Consider the following 20,000-nt stretch of genomic DNA (forward strand, 5'->3'; position numbering starts at 1 on the left):
GGACGGTCCCTTGACTCCTTTCGTTCCCTGAAAGTGCCCACAGAGGCTAACTTGTTCCTAGGTTTCACTGAATCACAGACAGCCCCCCTTCTCTCTCTCTCTCACACACACACACACACACACACACACACACACACACACACACACACACACACACACACACACACACACACACACACACACACACACACACACACACACACACACACAAGCACACACACACACACACACACACACACACACTCACACACACACAAGCATACACACACGCACACACACGCACACACACACGCACACACACAAGGTCAGGCACAGACGCACATACGCACACATGCATGCGCACACTCGCACACTCGTACACTCGCACACATACTTTCAAGTATAATAGCTGCCTTTAATTACATGGCTTCATACATATTCCAAAACATCTAACCACATATCTGATTGACTCAAGCTTGTTTACCCCATTTACACAATCGCTTTAGACAAACTGTCTGTGAACGGGCACGCCGTGGAGCTGTATGCAACCCAGCATGATTATATGCTATTATTGCTTTGAGGAATGTCTTTAAAATGTGTTTGGCCCACTCACATCCGAAAGGCTTGAGGTTCTGGTATCGGCGGAGGCCATGGCGACCGCAGTTTGGAAATATTGGCTTTTTAAGAGAGGGCGTCGCCACGGCACGGCTGCCTTCCACCAGCCATCTGCAGCAGGCTTGAGGGGTGGACCGGGCTCCAGCAGCCCTGGGGCCCTGAAGGACATGGCGAAGGAAGGTACTGAAGAACTGACTGACTGACTGAAACGCTGATGGGCTTCGCAGATGGGGACGGCTTGGACAGGGACAATTTGCGAAAACAGGAAAGCCAATATGGAGTCCAAATAGCCACCGCGGTGGTTGGTGGATTGATGAAATGAAGTTTTAATTACTGGGATTGCCCCATGTCTTATGCTTCCAGTCATTCACCACAAGCCCAATTTCCTCCCTATTGCGTGTGGGAAAAGCGCTGGTGAAACGACTGCCGTCTAAAGCCAAGATTAGAAGTCTTGACAGAGGTCTGTGTGCGCACGGTAGATCGCTGCACGCTTCGAAATGACACTCCTTCCTAGTGTTGATGCCGTGCTATCAGGCCATGAAAGCAAGGTTGGAGGTCTGAGGAGGGAGGCAACGGGAGAGGAGGAGAGGGGAGTGGAGGAGGAGGAGGTGGTGCTGGTGGTGGTGGAGGAGTAGTATGGTGGTGGGGTTGAAGAGACAGGGGGAGACTCGGGCTCTCCATCGAGACCTGTAAACCATGTCAAGCCAATGTTTGGTTCTTATCTGTTTTCAGAAAGTCTGCTCAGCATCAACATCGACCCCCTGTGCACAGGCGTAAACATATCGCACATCGCCCACCCTTCTCCCACTGGGGATTGAGCTAATTCATTATTCCACCCCCCCCCCCCCCAAACACACACACACACACACACACAACCCCCCTCGCTAAAACTCCACGGCCTTGTGTATTCGCGATTCATTAGTGATTTGGTATTTGACAGAAACAACAGTAATGGTCTGCAGGCCTCGGTCTGACTCTGCTGGGGATGGTTTTCGCAGCCCCAGCACCAGGAGGGAGGATGTGGTGGCGCAAGGCAAGGCAGGGCAAGGCAAGGCAAGGGAAGGGAAGGGAAGGGAAGGCAAGGGCCATGCCGGGGGCTCTTACATGGACTCGAATAACTCCTCTCTCCGATTTCCCAACATTTGCTCAGAGCTTAAGTGATGAACAAAAAATAACCAAATAAGCCCCTGGGTCAACTGTCAAGGCCATATAGTTGTAACCTGCATTAGCTGCAGCACCCTAATTGCTACCAGTCCTGTTATTTCATGCCCTGCAGTCAAGGGAACTAGGTGAACCACAGTGACAGCTCTTTGACTTTAATAGGGGGGGCACTTAACAATAAACTTTGACGTTTTCTTTGACTAAATGACTTTATCATCGAAACTCTCTCCAGCATAGAAATGTGTGGTTGTACTCTCTCAGTATCTGCAGAAGAAAAAAAAAACTCAAAAGAAAAAAAAAACGTTTTGCAGGGAACCCCTTCATAATCTCCCAGTAGCCACTGTAAATTACCGTAAATAATATGACTGGAACTTTTGTGTTTGTTGATGCACTGCTGAAAAACGGCTCCCGTTCTCTCTCTCTCTCTCTCTCTCTCTCTCTCTCTCTCTCTCTCTCTCTCTCTCTCTCTCTCTCTCTCTCTCTCTCTCTCTCTCTCTGCGAGAGTAATTCAGCTTTTTACACGGGTGGAGAGCCATGAAAATGCCTTTGATTGGGTCTAAATGTGCATATGAGTATGATTATTTTAATGGGACTGTGCTGCTGCAGGCTCGCTCTGGTTCGGCGCTGAGTTTTATTAGTGCCGCTGCGCGTTTCCTCACGGCAGCCACTGAGGCTTTGGGAAAGCTCTGCTGCTGGCTGCATTGCGTGTGTGTGTGTGTGTGTGTGTGTGTGTGTGTGTGTGTGTGTGTGTGTGTGTGTGTGTGTGTGTGTGTGTGTGTGTGTGTTCGGAGCCCCTTCTCTCCTCGTACCTGACACAAGCGTCCGCGGGCCCAGGGGTTTGGGGCGTGAGGGCGCTGGTACAGGGGTGCTCTGTGCCATGGTGTGAGCTAGGACTGAGAGAGTCATGCGGAGAACACTGAGCACCCAACCCGGTGCTGTGCCAGTCACACAGTGACCACGCCTGAGCCGCTGACCTAGTGCAGCGGGGGGGTGGGGGGGTGGAGGTCTGACGGAGAGAGAGAGAGGGAGAAAGAGAGGGAGGGAGGGAGGTAGAGAGAGAAGGAATAAGGAGAAGGAGAGAGAGAGGGAGTGAGGCCGGGGTTCTCACACTGCCGTTAAACCTCTTACCATGCCCGGCTTCTGAGGCCCCACGCACACTCTAGTGCTCCAATGCACACACGCACGCACGCACGCACGCACGCACGCACGCGCATGCATGCACGCGCACGCACGCACTCACACAGACACGCACTCACACAGACACGCACTCACACAGACACGCACTCACACAACACACGCACGCATGCACACACACACACGCACGCATGCACTCACGCACACACGCACACACACACACACCACTCTCACTTACCCCACCCCCCCAAACACACACCCTCTTACACACACACCCTTTACTCCCCATCCACTGTGCTACTCCCACCTACCATCGCTCAGCACCCGTCCGCCCACCCACCGTTCAACCCCCCCCCCCACACACACACACACACACTCACACTGTACACACACACACACATGCACTCAACACACACACACACACACACACACACACACACACACACACACACACACACACACACACACACACACACACACACACACACACACACACACACACACACACACACACACACACACTCAAGACTCACTCCACACAGTCAGGCTTACTCCCTGGCCACCCTTCCTCACAAACCCCCAACACCCCTTCAAACCCCACCTCGACGTTGAGGTCCGCCCCTGTGTGTGTGTGTGTGTGTGTGTGTGTGTGTGTGTGTGTGTGTGTGTGTGTGTGTGTGTGTGTGTGTGTGTGTGTGTGTGTGTCTGTGTGTCTGTGTGTGTGTGTATGTGTGTGTGTGTATGTGTGTGTGGGGTGTGGAGTTTGATCGCACATGAGCGAAGTCCGTTAAGAGGGCCGCTTGTGCCGCTCAAGTGAGTTGGAAGTCTCCGCATGTAAAAAGGCTCAGTGTGACTGGCCGTAACGACTCTCAAAGTGAATGACTCAACAGCGTGGCTTCTTAGCTTTGTGCCGTTTTTAGTCTCTGTGTGCCTGTGTCTGTGTCTGTGCCTGTGCCTGTGTCTGTGTCTGTGTGCGCCTGTGTCTGTGTCTGTGTCTGTGTCTGTGTCTGTGTCTGTGTCTGTGTCTGTGTCAGTGTCTGTGCGCTCCTGACATTATGTGGTGTCAAGTGTGTCATGGCTGACCTGTGCTATTAGCCTGACTCCGTGGTCTTGTTTGGGGGTGGGTGGGGGTTGCGGGCTGAGGGGTCAAGAATGACATGACGCTTGGTCACATCCTGTGAATCTAGCTGGGGGCCTGTGACCAGGACTATCTTGCTGCCATTGTGAAAGAGCTCCGTCTGCTCTGTGGCAGACGGTTCGTCATCTCCTCGCTATTCGCGCTGCTTTTTGCTTTTTTAGAATGCAAAAGGTCTTATTGCATTGACTGGTCCAAGATGTTTTTTTTTTGCCTGTGAATGCACATGAGCGCACGTTTAAAAAAAAAAAAATTACAAACCTATACTCAGCCAAGCCAGTGATTGTGATTGCTGGAGTCAATATGGAGGTGGACGTTTTTCTGGCCCTGCCGTCAAGTCTATTCGCTGTGTTTTAAACAAAACAGATACTTCTGTGTCAAGAGCATAGCAAGATCAGGAATACCGTTGTGCCCCGTTGCGATGCTGTAGGCCCAGTCTTTGAGGATCGAGTTAAAGGCCCGTGTTCCATGGCAAGAGCCCTGTCCAGATATACATCTGACCCAGGTTTCTAGACCATGCTGTGTTGCTTGGAGAGGTCATGACGAAGGCTTCCTCCCTACCGCAGTCTCCCTCCCTCCCTCCCTCCCTCCTCGCCCGCTCACTCCCTCCCTCCCTCCCTCCCTCCTCGCCCGCTCATTCGCCTGCCTGCTCTCTTGCTCTCCTCCATACTCAGGTGAACCTCACTCTCTCTCTCGCTCTCTCACTTTCTCACACCGCAGTCTCCCTCCCTCCCTCCCTCCTCGCCCGCTCATCCGCCTGCCTGCTCTCTTGCTCTCCTCCATACTCAGGTGAACCTCACTCTCTCTCTCACTCTCTGTCGCTCTCTCGCTCTCCCACTTTCTCACACCGCAGTCTCCCTCCCTCCCTCCTCGCCCGCTCATTCGCCTGCCTACTCTCTTGCTCTCCTCCATACTCAGGTGAACCTCACTCTCTCTCTCATTCTCTCTCGCTCTCTGTCGCTCTCTCACTTTCTCGCTCGCCCGCTTGCTTAAGCAGCCCTCTTGCAGACCGCTTGCTCTCCTGCTCTGGCTCTGTGTCGCCCGCGGAGAGCGGCAGCTCTTGGCCCGTGGGCATGTTCCTTGGTAGTAAAACAAACAGGCTTCCATGGCCGCTGGCCGGGGCTGAGGGAGCATACCACACTCGCATTCCTGCCTGCCCTGGCCCGGCCCGGCCCGGCCCGGCAGACACCAGATGGGTCTCCAGCAGCACAGTGGTCTGAAGAGCATCCAGCTTTCTAGTGGAGGGGGACTTTTTTTTTCCCCCTCATGTTTCCCCTCACCACCACCCCCCCTTTCCCTCCTCCTCCCTCTTCCCTCCTCCCTTCACCTTTCTCTCTTACTCGATTTCTCTCTCAACTCTCTACCTTCTCTGTCCTCCTCCTGCTCTCTCTCTTTCTTTCTCCTTTGCTCTTTCTCTACCAACCTTTCGACGCTTCTTGTTGCTTCATATCTTTCATGCCCTCCCCTCTCTCCCAGCCCGTGGCCAAGTGCAGTCTTTCGGGAAAAAAAAGACAAGCTCAGCACTCCTAGCCTTTGTTTTTTGAAGTTGATTCCCTGTCAGATGTTTCAGTCTTAACACATTAAGACATTACCAAAATGGCAATGACCAACTCGTAGTGAATTACAAGTACTAAAGGCCCTGTGTTGCGTCAGAGTAGTGTAGTACTATGGTAGTTAACTTTTCAAAGGCTATTACAGGCAGTGTACCACTGATAGAACGGCATGCATTATGGGGCTACCCTTCTTCAGTGTCCCAAACGAAATGTCAACTGCAAACAGTGACTAGCAGTGCTGTGCTTTGTTTTTTTGAAGTATACCTCTTTCAGAACCACCACCTGTTTACTTTTACCTTTGTGGAGTTTAGCGCGTCATGTAAAGTTTATCGACTACCACCGTCCTTGCAATGCCAGCCATAACTCTAAAGTCTCTCTGAGTGCCTCTTTCCCCTCTGCTTGAGTGCCTCTGCTCCTTGTGCTGTGCCTGCAGGCTAGCACTCTTGACTGGCCAGGCCCAGGGAGAGCTGATCGCAGTTTAACACTAGAGATCAGGTGAGGGGGTCAACAACACCTTAAACCGGGTCTCCCCTGGCCTAATGGCCTGTCACTAGGTTTAGAGTGACGCGCAGACTCCAGGCGGAATAGCTGCTAATTGAATCTCACATTATCTTTTTCAACATCATCTCCCTCTTTTGGGGAGGGTGTGTGTGTGTGTGTGTGTGTGTGTGTGTGTGTGTGTGTGTGTGTGTGTGTGTGTGTGTGTGTGTGTGTGTGTGTGTGTGTGTACGTGTACGTGTACGTGTACGTGTACGTGTACGTGTACGTGTGTGTGTACGTGTGTGTGTACGTGTGTGTGTATGTGCATGCCTACCTGCGTGTGTATGAGTGTGTGTGTGTGACTGCGTGCGCGTGTGTGTACATGAGTGGATGGGGGTAGTTTGGTGGTGGTTGTGTGTGATGGGTCGATGAATAACGGGCAACGGTTCTACTTCACGCCAAGGCCGCGTTTCGCCGAAACATGAACCAGACGCAGGAGAGAGGCCTTTGTTGCCCCTCTCTCTCCATCGAGCAGCTCGTCCCTCGCCACACATCTGCCCTTGTTTTGGGTCTTTTTTTACGCCACGGCAGACAGCTGGGGGGGTTTTGTCTGAGAAAAGGCTTTGTTTGGGGTCAACAGCTGGGGGGAATGATTGGCATTCGTTTGGAGTAATTGCCCCTGCTGGGGAGCCTGACCCGGCAGGCGGCAGACCACACAATCAGCAAGTCCAGACGGAGCAGACAAGGAGCCGCTCACTCACTCGCACAAGCTCGCTCGCCCGCTCTCACTCACTCACTCACTCACTCCTCTCTTGCTCGCTGGCTGAGCCCCGGGGCTGGGTTCAGCCAGGTTGACTAGGGAAAGGTGTTGACTTTAAGGTAGCACAACACATTAATGCACTGCACACACAAACACACTCGTAGACACGTGCCTGTGCGCGCTTACAGACGCTCATGCATACAGAGAAACACACACACACACACACACACACACACACACACACACACACACACATGCACGCGCACAGACACACACACACACGCAGGCCCGCATGCAGGCACGCACGCACACACACACACACTTACACACACACACACACACACACACACACACACACACACACAAACACAACACACACACACACACACACACACACACACACACACACACACACACACACACACACACACACACACACACATACACACACACACACACACACACACACACACACATGCACACACACACACACACACGCACAAACACACACACTACACACACATGCACACACACGCACACACACACACACACACGCACACACATAGGGGATGGTGACTTAACACCTGTTATTTAGAGGTCTTGGAATGGCCATGATGGGCTTACTTGTCAAATATTTACTGAGTCTCAACAAAACAAGCCAATCAGGACTCAGCTCAGCCGTGGCTTCTGCATCCTCGAGTGTTCGTTCACACACAACAGTGGTCTCCCCTCCAGACTGTCTGAAGAAAAGGCTACTTTTTGGCAAATTACACAGGGATCCGTAAGAAGGACTTTTTCTTTCTCTTACTGTTAAGCAAATAATACTTGGATTTTATTTTGTCAGCAAGATCAGGGCCTTAGTGCCTCACACATCTGCTGCTGATTAGCTGCAAGTGTGTCGGTGTGTGTGTGTGTGTGTGTGTGTGTGTGTGTGTGTGTGTGCGTGCGTGTGCGCTCGCATCTGCTCATGTGCTGATGTGTGTACGTGTGAGAGCAGGCAGGCAGGCAGGCATGCCTGTGTGTGTGTGTGTGTGTGTGTGTGTGTGTGTGTGTGTGTGTGTGTGTGTGTGTGTGTGTGTGTGTGTGTGTGCAGGCGTGGGTGGGTGTGTGCGTGTGTATACAGTATGTGTGCAATTGTGTGTGTGTGTGTGCATCTGCACATGTGCGTGTGTATGCGTGTGAGAGCAGGCATGCGAGTGGGTGTGGGAGAGTGATATATTGAAGATTTTTTTTATCCTCAGGTAAAATATATGAACTGTGTCCTACAGCGCAAGGCCAAAGTATTCTGAACGGAAACAAATGTGCTTCGGTCATACATCTCCTGTATGAACCTGGAGATACTGACAAGAGGATTTTTATTAATCGCTCTTCATGGACAGGGAATGGCTTGAATATGGTACCACACAGGAATAAGCTTAAGCATATTTATATCAATTCATCATCTTGACTGAAAAGTTCATATATAGCCTATCAGATTTTCCCCCCTAAACGAGTGAGATCCAAGTTTTGACTGTGATCACAGTGGTATAAAAGATTCACACCTTAAACTAGATACTGTGGTGCATATTGCTTGGGGAAAGATTATTTTGGTAAGTGTTGAAATGACCTCAGCTAAAAGGTGAAGTTCCACGACAGGACAAATCGTCACCTGATCATTTGTCATCCCCAAGCGCTGCGCCTTCATGTTTTTCCATGTGCAATTGCCATGCAAGCGCTATTATATGTGCCACAAAAAAAGATACCGTGTGAAACAAGCCCTCAACAACCTCATCAGCATTACACCATCGTCTGCCCTTTTTATTTATTATTCACAAAATTTCTTTTGGAAATAACACATGGATTGTCATTCATCCTGTGGCTTGCAGTCATGTAGTCAGGGGTTTTGCACTCTCTCTATGGTGAGGTTATGCATAATGACGCAAAAAAAAGGCAAGATGTATGGTTTCCACTCTGCCCTCGCTCAGGAAAATGCCCGTGATGCCAGTGTCATGGCCAATGTGAGGTGTTGACAGTCATGAAAAAGGCCCCAAACAGCCCTGTGAGGTAGTCAGTGAAAGATGGGCGCAAGGCAATGGGCAAGATTAGCCCTGTAAAGCTGCACTGATGCTCAAGGAGGGAGCGAATGCGAGCAAACTGGAAAAAGCCAAGCTGTGCAAACAGTGGCGGGGATCACGCACCTCACCAGTGATAACACAGCGCTTTATGCTCTCGTGCAGCAGGTATTATGTTCTATGCGCGTTGCCGTGCCAACACCTCAAACACCAACAGAAAAACAAATTGGCCTCTGGCTTCGAAACATAAATCAGTGCGGAGCATTCCCCCCCCCCCGTGCACGCCTCGGAGTGTGTCACGCGTACAGTGGTGTGTTGTAATTTATATTGAGGTTTGGGGCGAGTTGGTGGGTGGTTGCTTGCAAAGTGCTGCACTACAGAGGAGTTATGAGTCTGAATGGATCCTCCAAGAGCATCTGTTTATAGAACCGTGTTTGAAGGCTTAATGGAAACTGAACAGCATTTCGGTAGCTACTCCATCACACCTGCACATGGTAGCCTACTATCCCCACCACCAACCTAGACAAAACAATAACACGTGGGCTTGGACTTGCTTGTCCGTAAAAAAGGTGGTGATGATGAAAGAACTGTTTGCTTACAAATGAAGTGCATTGTAGTGTCTGAGACTGTGCATTATTGCATATATTAACCTTTTTACAGTTACTTTTAGTAGTATAGTAGTTTAGTAGTTATTTTATATGTCTGATGCCATGTGCATAATGACATTATCAGATGCCAGTATCATGCTTTAATGTACGCCTAGCCTATATCTTTGTCTGAGCTTTCCTCTGCTATAAATATCAGCCCTACAGTGCCATATATCTTGCTTGCATTGTGGAGGATGTTGACAGGGGAGCCTACCTGGTACCCAACAGTACTGCATGTACTCTCAAGCTCTTTCTCTGTCATCCATTTGCAACAGCATTAACAAACTTCATATGACACCATTCTTAATGGTCATCCAGCATAATACAAAGTAAGACAAATTTCTTGGTGTTTGGCCCCAGTCACAATAATTTAAAAGATGTACTCCACATGCACTAGAGAGATTTTTTTTTTTGGGGGGGGGGGGGCTCCTAGCAAGTAAGTTCATGTTATTGAAATGGGGACTAAATGTGAAAGCACATCTGCGATAGCAGTTAGGTTTCCAGAGTTCGGCCTCAGAATGGAAAACATGCACAGTGAGCGAGAGAGGTATCGCAACCTCATCTCTCGAGACCGAGAACATTTGACTGCTCTCGAATCTCACACATCCAAATCTTGCCCCAAGCCCTCTTGGTAACCGGCTAAAAATATTCTACTGCAAGACTACAGCAGCAGTCAAGGGATTCGCTGCAGTGATGTCTCTGGCTGCACTCCAGGTCCATACTGTCCACGCTGTTTTTTTGTTCACTGTAAGATAGACACACGTCACACAGACAGACAATCTAAAAAGAGTGACGTGATCCCGGGTTGTGTGTGTGTGTGTCTAACCACAAGCATCTGTACTGCACTCATCTGAGATTCTCCATGAGGGCCCTGTGCTTAAAGCTTAGCTCTTCGCAGCACACGACACGACTTCTGTCCAGAGACTATGTGAAAGTGTGGGTGTCACTACTACTCTGTGTTATTCAGTTACTGAAGTCCTTTCGTCAACTTTCTGCAGATGGAATATTTTTTAAATAGGAGGTGAAAGGTCTACACAATGTGAGCGTGCGTGCAGCCAACAGAAAAGAAACTTGTAGACGCTTCAGGAGGAGCTTTTAAGGGCCTGTCTAGTTTACACATGGTAATGATATTGTACTTACGCACAATTGTTTTCAGATCCTATTTTACAATAGTGAATTGGTAGAATTGGGCAGAGATCAGGCAGTTCATATTCAGTAGGATTGAAATTCAAATATATCTTTTAACTCCTTTGCACAGAGCCTTTGTTATAACATTGCTGTCATCAAAATTGTAATGACTTAAGTCTTAATCTGGTACTTAAGGCTTTGAGTAATGTCATAGCAATGTTGTCATGATGGTTGAGTAGATAGGCCTACAGTAAAGAGTGAACGGGCCCGCCGGTTGGCCCTTCTGCACAAAGAGGCTACGGTGGCTGGCTCTAACTGGTTAATGCAGCAGTATGATGTTATGTAAGGGTTAACGTTCGGCGAGAAGGTCGCTACCGTGGAATAGCAGCACGACAGAGAGAATCTTAGACCCCGACGCGGAGCGGAGGGGTCTTGTTCTCTCTGAAGTGCTGCTATTCCACAAAGCGACCGACTCGCCGAACGTTAACCCGCTTATTATATGGATATACTTAAATGATTCACACATGGCGGGGACATTTCTTTAGGCCTATTTAATGTGAAGTCTATTATAGTTTTTAATGTCAAAAGATTGTTGCTGCGCAAAACAAAACAGTGCCGTTGTGGAACACCGCTAACAGCTAGGTAGCCAGGACAACAGGTGTTGTTTATCACAGCAGCTGATTAGAGTCTTGTTGAAAAGTCGCTTTAGCAGTGAAAAGTCTTGTTGCCATTGACAGCGGTCTGTTATAGACCAACCCGTCCGTTATCGAAAAATAACAGACGTGCGAACGTTGGGGAGCCCCGTTGAAATGAATGGAGCATTCGACCGATGACGTCACAACCATATAATAAATAGTAGTAACAGGCTGATATCAGAGCAAATACTACTCGCCTGTATAGCTGTGCATAGTTGAAGCATTAGCATCATAGCAGAATGGGAATAGTTGTCCTCCTACAATGATCATGATTGAAATGCTATACATTATCATCACTATTTTTGTGCACAAAGGCCAAGTGTTGTCACACTTTTGCCTTCGACTTATAGCTCTTACGATGGAGTACTGTAATTGGAAATGATATTCTCTGGTCTTTTATGTCTTCAATCTTTCACATCAACATTCTGTGCAGACCCTTGTTCGTAAGTTTTAACGGTTGTCGTAATAAGTAACAGGCTACCAACAAGTAATATAGGCTATATACGTTTGAAACCCCACACATTCTTTACTCTTGAAAACACAAGTGCAGTAAGGCAAACAGGTTTTTCAAGTCTTGGCTTGCCTAGTTTCCACATGTAAACTCATTCAGGGTGTCAAAGCAGGTAGGAAAAGCAAACAAGTTTGGAAAAATGGAGACATTTGGCCTCGTCTGTATACACAAATTCAACCCCCCCCCCCCCCAAAAAAAAGCCAAAAAGTTTCACTTTGGTTGCCATCCCACTTAGTGACTGCTCAGATTTTTCTGTGCTTGTCATAAACAACCACACTTGTCTGACATGATGACCAGACGCAGAGCAAAACAGGAAATGGAGACATGTCAAGAGGCAGGAGAAAGTGAGGTGTCCGAAAAGGTTAGTCTTTTTTTAACTCTGAGATGTTGTGACGCAAGTGATTTCACCGCATAATACTTCAAGTTTCCCCATAGCTATTGCAATTCATATAGAAGGTCACCAGTGGCCCAGCGCTGGGCCTACAGCAAGGGTAGCCCCTTAATGCACGCGGTACCTCCTGTGGCACGCTGTAGTAGACATTGAAAGTTAACTACTATAGTACTACACTACTATGGCAGTGCACGGGGCCTTTAGTAATACATTACGACTTGGTCATTGCCATGCTGGTAACAGCTAATTTATAATGCTGTGTCTTAAGGGGTTAAAGAAAGACTTCTCTAATTTTAGTGTTGCTCAGAACACCACCGCTCAAGTCTGACAGACCTGGGCAAATGTGTGTGGTGTTTGCGTCACATCCCTGTTGGAGTTGCGCATTTTAACACGAGAGCATCAATGCAAATGACAGTTGCACAAGTGTGTGTGTGTGGTGGACTTTGCCAATGTTAGTGGAATGAAACTCACACCACTTGCTAGACTAGGCTAGATTATTAAGATCGGCGGATGGTTTCATGATGGAAAGGCATGTCAGTCATTAAACCGAGGGCGGCTGACATCCTTCCGTGAACACTGATGCAGCAGAGCCTCATGGCCAGGGGTGATGTCATCGGTTGGGCAGAGACCTGACTGCTGTCTCACATAATCGTCCTCAGGTAGAGTTCTCCCCACGGCCGTGTGCCGTTTCACCAAGGCCCTGCATGGTCAGGGCGGGCGGAGGGAGGCACCCATAATTATATAAATAAATACAAATAATGATATTAAGTGTTTCCAGAGCCAGCCATGGGGATATCATAATTGTCATAATTGGATTATCCAAAGGTCTCTCCACTGGAGAAATATTCAAGCAACCGAAACTCATCTTTCATAGGAAGAGCTTGTGTGCTGGCGATCGTGATGACTACCAGATGATGGGTGTAGCTAGCATGGGCCGATCGCTCCTTGCCCCTCCCCAATGTACGCCACTACTACTACTGTACTGCTCGGAGATATTGTGCCGCCATTGCTGAAAAGTTAACGGAGTGTAAAGCACTCCTGGCTTGAAGTGCGGTAGAACTATTAAGAGGTAGTAGTGAGGGCACCCTAGGTCAATTTTTACGACAGCTCAGCCACACACATTGCTAATGGTCGCCAGCAAATGAATATTCAGGCGAAATACTGCTTTTCTTTCAAAGCGAACACACAAAACCGTGCCCCCAACCCCCTCCTGCGTCTTGAATGGAGACATGCTTGAGCTATTGAGTAAACACCAGGTTTTCATGTTTCATGACTTCTTTGCGAAACTGCGCGCACCCAAAGCCAAGGCACTGGTGCCTGAATTGTGGAAATTTGGCAGCGGGCTTGCGGGTTGGTGCCAGAGGCAGGAGACAGGTCTGTGCGTTCGGCTCTCCTCAGCAAATTTGTGCGGAGGTGATCAGAGAGAGAGAAACAACGTTTGAGCTTCCCTGAAACCTCCGGCGCAGCTGTGAACCTCATGCCTCAATCCTGTGTTGATTTACGTTGTTGGGGCAACCCCAGGCCATGGTTTAATAATAGCCGCTGTCTATATTAGTAGACAAAAGTGGCGGATTTTAAAGGCATAAACGTTTTCTGTAATGACATGTGTCGCAGCAGAAGCGAGTGTGTTTGTGAGTTCTGTAAAGCCATTTACTCTGCTCCTTCGCTTTGGACGTGTAAAACGGGACCCAGAAATGGCACATAATGAGCAACTATCCTGCCAATGCTGTCAGTTGGTGTGACCAAAATGGTCGCAGCCCTGACCGTCCTGTCCCCCAAAACGTGTGTTTGTGAGTGTCGTGCTTAGCGCTCTCCAGCGCAACCTCGGAATGCCTGGGCAGCACTCCGGGCGGCGGCCTCGCGGCAGGCAGGCAGGCAGGCAGTCAGGCCTCTGCTATAGCCTGTTTCATGCTCACTTGCCCCCAAAATAAACTGTCAAAAGATGTCCCAATCTGTCATGCGCCGCGCGTACTGTCTGCCTGCGCCATGTGTGGGATGGGGATGGTGATGGGATAGCAGTGTTGGTGCTGCCTCACTCTCTCTCTCTTTTTAGTGTGTGCTTCACTGTGTGTGTGTGTGTGGGTCTGCACGTGTGTGTGTGTGTGTGCATGTGCGTGTGCGTGTGTGTGTGTGTGTGTGTGTGTGTGTGTGTGTGTGTGTGGGGATGGAAGGCATTCGGCCCCTACCCTGAACGCCTCTTTGTTTCTCCGCAGCTCTGTTAAGTGAGAAGCCTAATGTTTTATGCAGCGAGTGGATAGGCGCTGCACTCTTGTCTATACGTCTGGTCCAAAGCAAACACGCGGGCCCTGGATTCACTTTGCATGCTGATCTCACTGCTGCCATTAAGCAATGCTTGGATTCTCTTGAACATTAACTATTCCGATGGAGTTTGGTCACCAAATGTACGTGAACATTAACAACAAGCGAGACAATACGTTGGTTTTCTGCATTTCATTATGGAGGGACCCATTACCCTCAATTGAAGGTCATTGTGAGTTGCTTCGACCCTGTATTCAAATATGAGTATAGTACTGGGTGGACTGCTGTCCGCTATGACTCCAAGCGTGTTCTCAGTCTTACTGTTAACACATACAAACAATCACACACGCGCACATACGTGCTTGCAAGCACACACACACACACACACACACACACACACACACACACACACACACACACACACACACACACACACACACACACACACACACACACACACACACACACACACACACACACACACACACACACACACACACACACACATACATCATAAAACTCCTCAAAGCGGCAGTATACTGCAGGCACCTCACATCAGTGCAGTCTAACCACTCCTAACCACTCCCTTCCATTGGAACAGTGTTTAAGGGACTGCCTTCTATCTGTCAGTGTGCTTGACTCATTGCTTTGCATGTCTTACATGTGTTCACACACACACACACACACACACACACACACACACACACACACACACACACACACACACACACACACACACACACACACACACACACACACACACACTGTACACACACACACACACACACACACACACACCCACACACACGCGCGCGCGCACATGTACGCGCATGTATGAATCACCTACTTTTTTGCGGAAGGGCACTGCACTGCTCCACCAGCGACCCGGGTTCGATTCCGGTGCGGCTCCTTTGCCAATCCTTCCCCTTCTCTCTCTACCACTCGCTTTCTGTCCATATCTTCACTGTCCAATCACACAAGTTAAGGCAAAATGCCCAAAAAATATCAATAAAGAACTCTGATGCAAGTAAAATTCGAATTTAATGAATAATGAACCTTGAATTTTGAATGTGCAATCCCACTGTGCCCACCTCACAGTAGGGCTGCACGATTATGGAAAAAATCATAATCACGATTATTTTGGTCAAAATCATAATCACGATTATTAATCACGATTATTGATTTTTGCTGATTTTTTTGAAAATTATAACAAGATGAAATATAACCAAGAATGAATTACATACGGGATGAGCAAAATAAAATGAATTGTAATAATTATGTAAAGGCAATAGCATGAAACTTAAGTGAACAGATTTCTGGCCAGAAACACCAGCCTGTCAGTATGTTCTGGCTTCAAGGACGCTCTCAAAAGTAGGTCACTATTGCCACGATTAAATCACGATTAAAATCACGAGTTCGATTTCACTATTTTATCACGATTTTGATTATTTTTCGATTAATTGTGCAGCCCTACCTCAAAGCCACTCCCTCCCATTGGAGCACTACGCAAGTGACCTGTCTTTCATCTACTCAATACACTTTAACTCGGCCCTGTCGATAGGGCACTGGGTTACTACGCTGGCGACCCGGGTTCAATTCCAGCCTGGGTCATTTGCTGATCCTTCCCTGTCTGTCTCTCCCCAATCATTTCCTGTCTCTCCTCCACTGTCCTGTCAGAAAATAAAAAGGCAAAAGAGTCATAAAAAAGGGGTTAAAAGTCCCATTTCAGCTCCTCAGGTCTTCAACTCCTGCTTGTGTCGTGTTCCCCATTCCCCATTTCCCGTTCCCCCCGCAGGCTGACAGGCAATGAGCCCCTGTCCATACTGCCGCTGAGCTCGCAGCCAGAGGAGAGGGTGGCCAAGGCCCACTACAAGCTGTGCGACCGGCTGAAGCTGGAGAAGAAGCAGCGCCGCATGTGCCGGCGAGACCCGGGCGTGGCCGAGACCCTCATGGAGGCCATCAGCCTGAGCGCCCTGGAGTGCCAGTACCAGTTCCGCTACGAGAGGTGGAACTGCACCCTCGAGGGGCGCTACCGAGCAAACATCCTCAAGAGAGGTGCGTGTCGTGTCGTGTCGTGTCGTGTCGTGTCGTGTCGTGTCGTGTCGTGTCGTGTGGTGGGCAGTTGGGGTTGGGGTAGGGGTGGGGGTGGGGGTGGTTGCACTGTGTGGATTGGTAGATGTGTGTGTTTGTGTGGATAAGTTGTGTTGTGTTTGTGTGTGTGTGTGTGTGTGTGTGTGTGTGTGTGTGTGTGTGTGTGTGTGTGTGTGTGTGTGTGTGTGTGTGTGTGTGTGTGTGTGTGTGTGTGTGTGTGTGTGCACTGTATGTGTTTTTGAGTGTGTGGGGTGGGGATATGGGTATGGGAGATGTGGGTATGTCTGTGTGATTCTAGTGCTGTATTGGACTCCTTTTAAACCAAATTTGGATTGTGCCATGATAAATATCTGTCAATCCAAATAAAGAAGTAAAGTGTGTGTGTGTGTGTGTGTGTGTGTGTGTGTGTGTGTGTGTGTGTGTGTGTGTGTGTGTGTGTGTGTGTGTGTGTGTGTGTGTGTGTGTGTGTGTGTGTGTGTACTGTGTGTGTTTTTGAGTGTGTGGGGTGGGGATATGAGTATGGGAGATGTGGGTATGTCTGTGTGTGAGAGAGAGAGAGAGAGAGAGAGAGAGAGAGAGAGAGAGAGAGAGAGAGAGAGAGAGAGAGAGAGAGACAGACAGACAGACAGACAGACAGACAGACAGAGAGAAAGGGGGGGTGGAGAGCGAAAGAGAGAGATAGAAAGAGAAAGAGAGAGTGAGTGGTTGAGTGGGTGTATGTCTCATAGCCTGTAATGAGTTTCCATGACAACGCCACAGCTGTTTTTCAGCTCAATTGAAGTCTCCGAGCATGGTCAAATAAAGTGAAGGACTTCTCTAATAGTTTTATTTTGTCATAAGGAAACTTTGTTTTATTGCTCAAACCATGTTTTTTGAGTATAACTGTTGCTAGATTTAATGGATATTCTCAATGATGCCTCTCCACCAGCATCACCCACCACCCCCCACCCCCCACCACTACCATCCCCTTACTAACAGTGCTGTTGCTCTTCTTCTGAAAACAAAAAAAAATACCTGAAACATGAAGAATGTTTTTAGGTTTTAAGGACACAGCGTTCCCCGTTTTTTCATTTTACCAACCCCCACATCCCCTCGCTAAGACTGTGCTATATATCCTTTCCCTCTCCCTCCGTTAGGGTTTAAGGAGACGGCGTTCCTTTTCGCCATCTCATCGGCCGGCTTGACCCATGCCATGGCGAAGGCCTGCAGTGCGGGTCGCATGGAGCGCTGCACCTGTGACGAGTCCCCCGACCTGGAGAACCGCAAGGCCTGGCAGTGGGGGGGCTGCGGAGACAACCTCAAGTACAGCAATAAGTTTGTCAAGGACTTCCTGACCAAGAAGTCCAACAAGGACCTTCGCGCCTCAGTGGACTTCCACAACACCCTCGTTGGCATGAAGGTAAGCACGGAAAAGGATTGTTTTATTTTATTGTTGCTCCGGCCATGTAGGAAAATGTTCTCCCTGAGACACCCAGGGCCATATGGAAAAGTGCATTACGGAGCATTACAGAAAGGATGGGGTTTTAGGACTCATAGTAAAGTCTGTCATGGCACTGTGCTTAGTCAGTAGTAGCACATGTTGAAAAGTAGTTTGAAACAAATTGTGAAGGACCTCCCTAGCACTCTTCCCCTTCTTGGATAAAAAACCTTTTAATTCAAGTGAGTTAGTTTATATGTAATATACGTATATAATATAACATATTATATATTGTTTATATATGAATGTTGTTCTGGAGGAAAATCCGCGAGTGATTGACAGCCGTCATTACTTGCTCCCGCCTTCGTGCATATTTAAATCCCTCCTTCCCTCTTTCACCTGTCATGCACGAAGGCTTCCCGAATTGTCCCACCACCTCCCCATACTCCTCCATTTCAGTAGAACACCCAGCTACACTTCCTCTATACACATAAAGGTGAAAGCGGATCTCATCCCGCATGTGCTCTGTTTAAAGCATCCCAGGACCGAGGCCAGTTAACACAACAAGCACTCAAGGACAAACTCGTGAACTTGAAGAACGCCAAAGCCCTCAGACCTGCATCCTTTTTGTTTGGTTCACTTTAATGTTAAAACAGTGTCTCTGACTCATTCTGACACCAATAATGAATCTGAAATGTCTTGGAAGTTCACAATGAAGTGACAACTTTCTATCCAATTCAGTTATAATGGGATTAGAAGTGAACAGCAGTGTGAGATGTATTTTAAAACCATTCCGGTGAAGCGGGCAAATCACACAAAGACCATATTGTATAACAGCTTTCTGTGGTTGCTGAATAAATATACTGATAAATGCTTTAGCGATCCCTTAGGTCCTCTGCAAAAGGACTTGTTTAAAATTCAGTGTCTAATTCAGTCATTTTTTAGAGCGCTCATTTTTCCACCACTGGTTTCCCTTTTCAGCGAGTGCCCAGTTGAGGGCCTTGGGCTGTCCCAAGCATACCTCCACCATTGTTTGTGGTGAGACAGGGAGGAGGGATATAGTTTGGACATCGCGTTGAGAGCGAGAGCACGAAGACGAGAGAAAGGTCCCCTTAACGCATGGCCAAAACAAGCGGTTGCCTTGGCTCCCGCAAGCATTCGTGCAGGTTTTTTTTCCCATTCTCCTTCTCGTATTGTTGCCATTTTGACTTCAGTCTGAATATGAATTATGGTGCTGAACAAATGTTACTAGACACAGATGTCTCCCCAAGGGATGGTGTTCGTCTTCCGCTGCCCATCCAATCTCCATTCTACATCCTTGACATCAAGCAAAAGATTGACAGTGCTGTTTTTTTTGTTTTTTTTTTGTTTTTTTTTGTTTTTGTTTTTTTCGCAGCACATCTAGTGAGGTGAGCAAAAACTCAGGGTGCCGTCCCATATGGAGTGCAAACCCATGGAATGTGCTTGCCTTGCCGTCGCCAGCGATTTAAAGCTGACATGTCAGAAATCGCTGAGACGGCCAGCGTTGGTGGTGGATACGCACTTTCAAATTCACCATTCCGTTTTACAATGCGAAAGCACCAGTGAAGGATCAGGCAATGGGGGAATGTTTGTTTTATTCGTTTCACACGACACATAAAATGTACGAAAATATATTTTTTTAATGTTCTGCTCCGCACTCTATTACTTGCGTGATGAACGATCCATCAGGTCATTTGTTGTATTTATGAACCTCCCGAGCCCTCCGCTAGAGCAGTGGTGAGGCAGAGCAGTGTCAGGCATTCCGCTGAGCAGCTAGCTACTTAATGTGCTTTGCCAGACTCTCCTACTGAAGCAGAAGTAAAACAACATTGGCACAATTGCAGGGAGAGACCTTGGCTTTTTCCCTCTTCTCTTACCTCTTAACAACCCCAAGAATGTCCCTTCTCGGATTTTCCCAGGGCCATCTCAATAGATCTTTTATTTAGGAAGTACTTTGGAGAATGCCGTGGTG

General features: G+C 48.4%; 1 protein-coding gene across 1 annotated transcript in view; it reads left to right on the plus strand.

Annotated features, from left to right (window-relative positions):
* wnt9a (wingless-type MMTV integration site family, member 9A) overlaps positions 1-20,000 on the plus strand; it is a 29,628-nt gene that overhangs the window by 5,966 nt on the left and 3,662 nt on the right. Inside the window, exons 2-3 of the mRNA XM_063219307.1 lie at positions 16,295-16,554; positions 17,727-17,989. Coding sequence (XP_063075377.1) covers positions 16,295-16,554; positions 17,727-17,989 — 523 coding nt within the window. The remainder of the gene's footprint in view (positions 1-16,294; positions 16,555-17,726; positions 17,990-20,000) is intronic.

The sequence above is a fragment of the Engraulis encrasicolus genome, chromosome 16, assembly GCF_034702125.1.
Source record: "Engraulis encrasicolus isolate BLACKSEA-1 chromosome 16, IST_EnEncr_1.0, whole genome shotgun sequence".
NCBI classification, from domain to species: domain Eukaryota; kingdom Metazoa; phylum Chordata; class Actinopteri; order Clupeiformes; family Engraulidae; genus Engraulis; species Engraulis encrasicolus.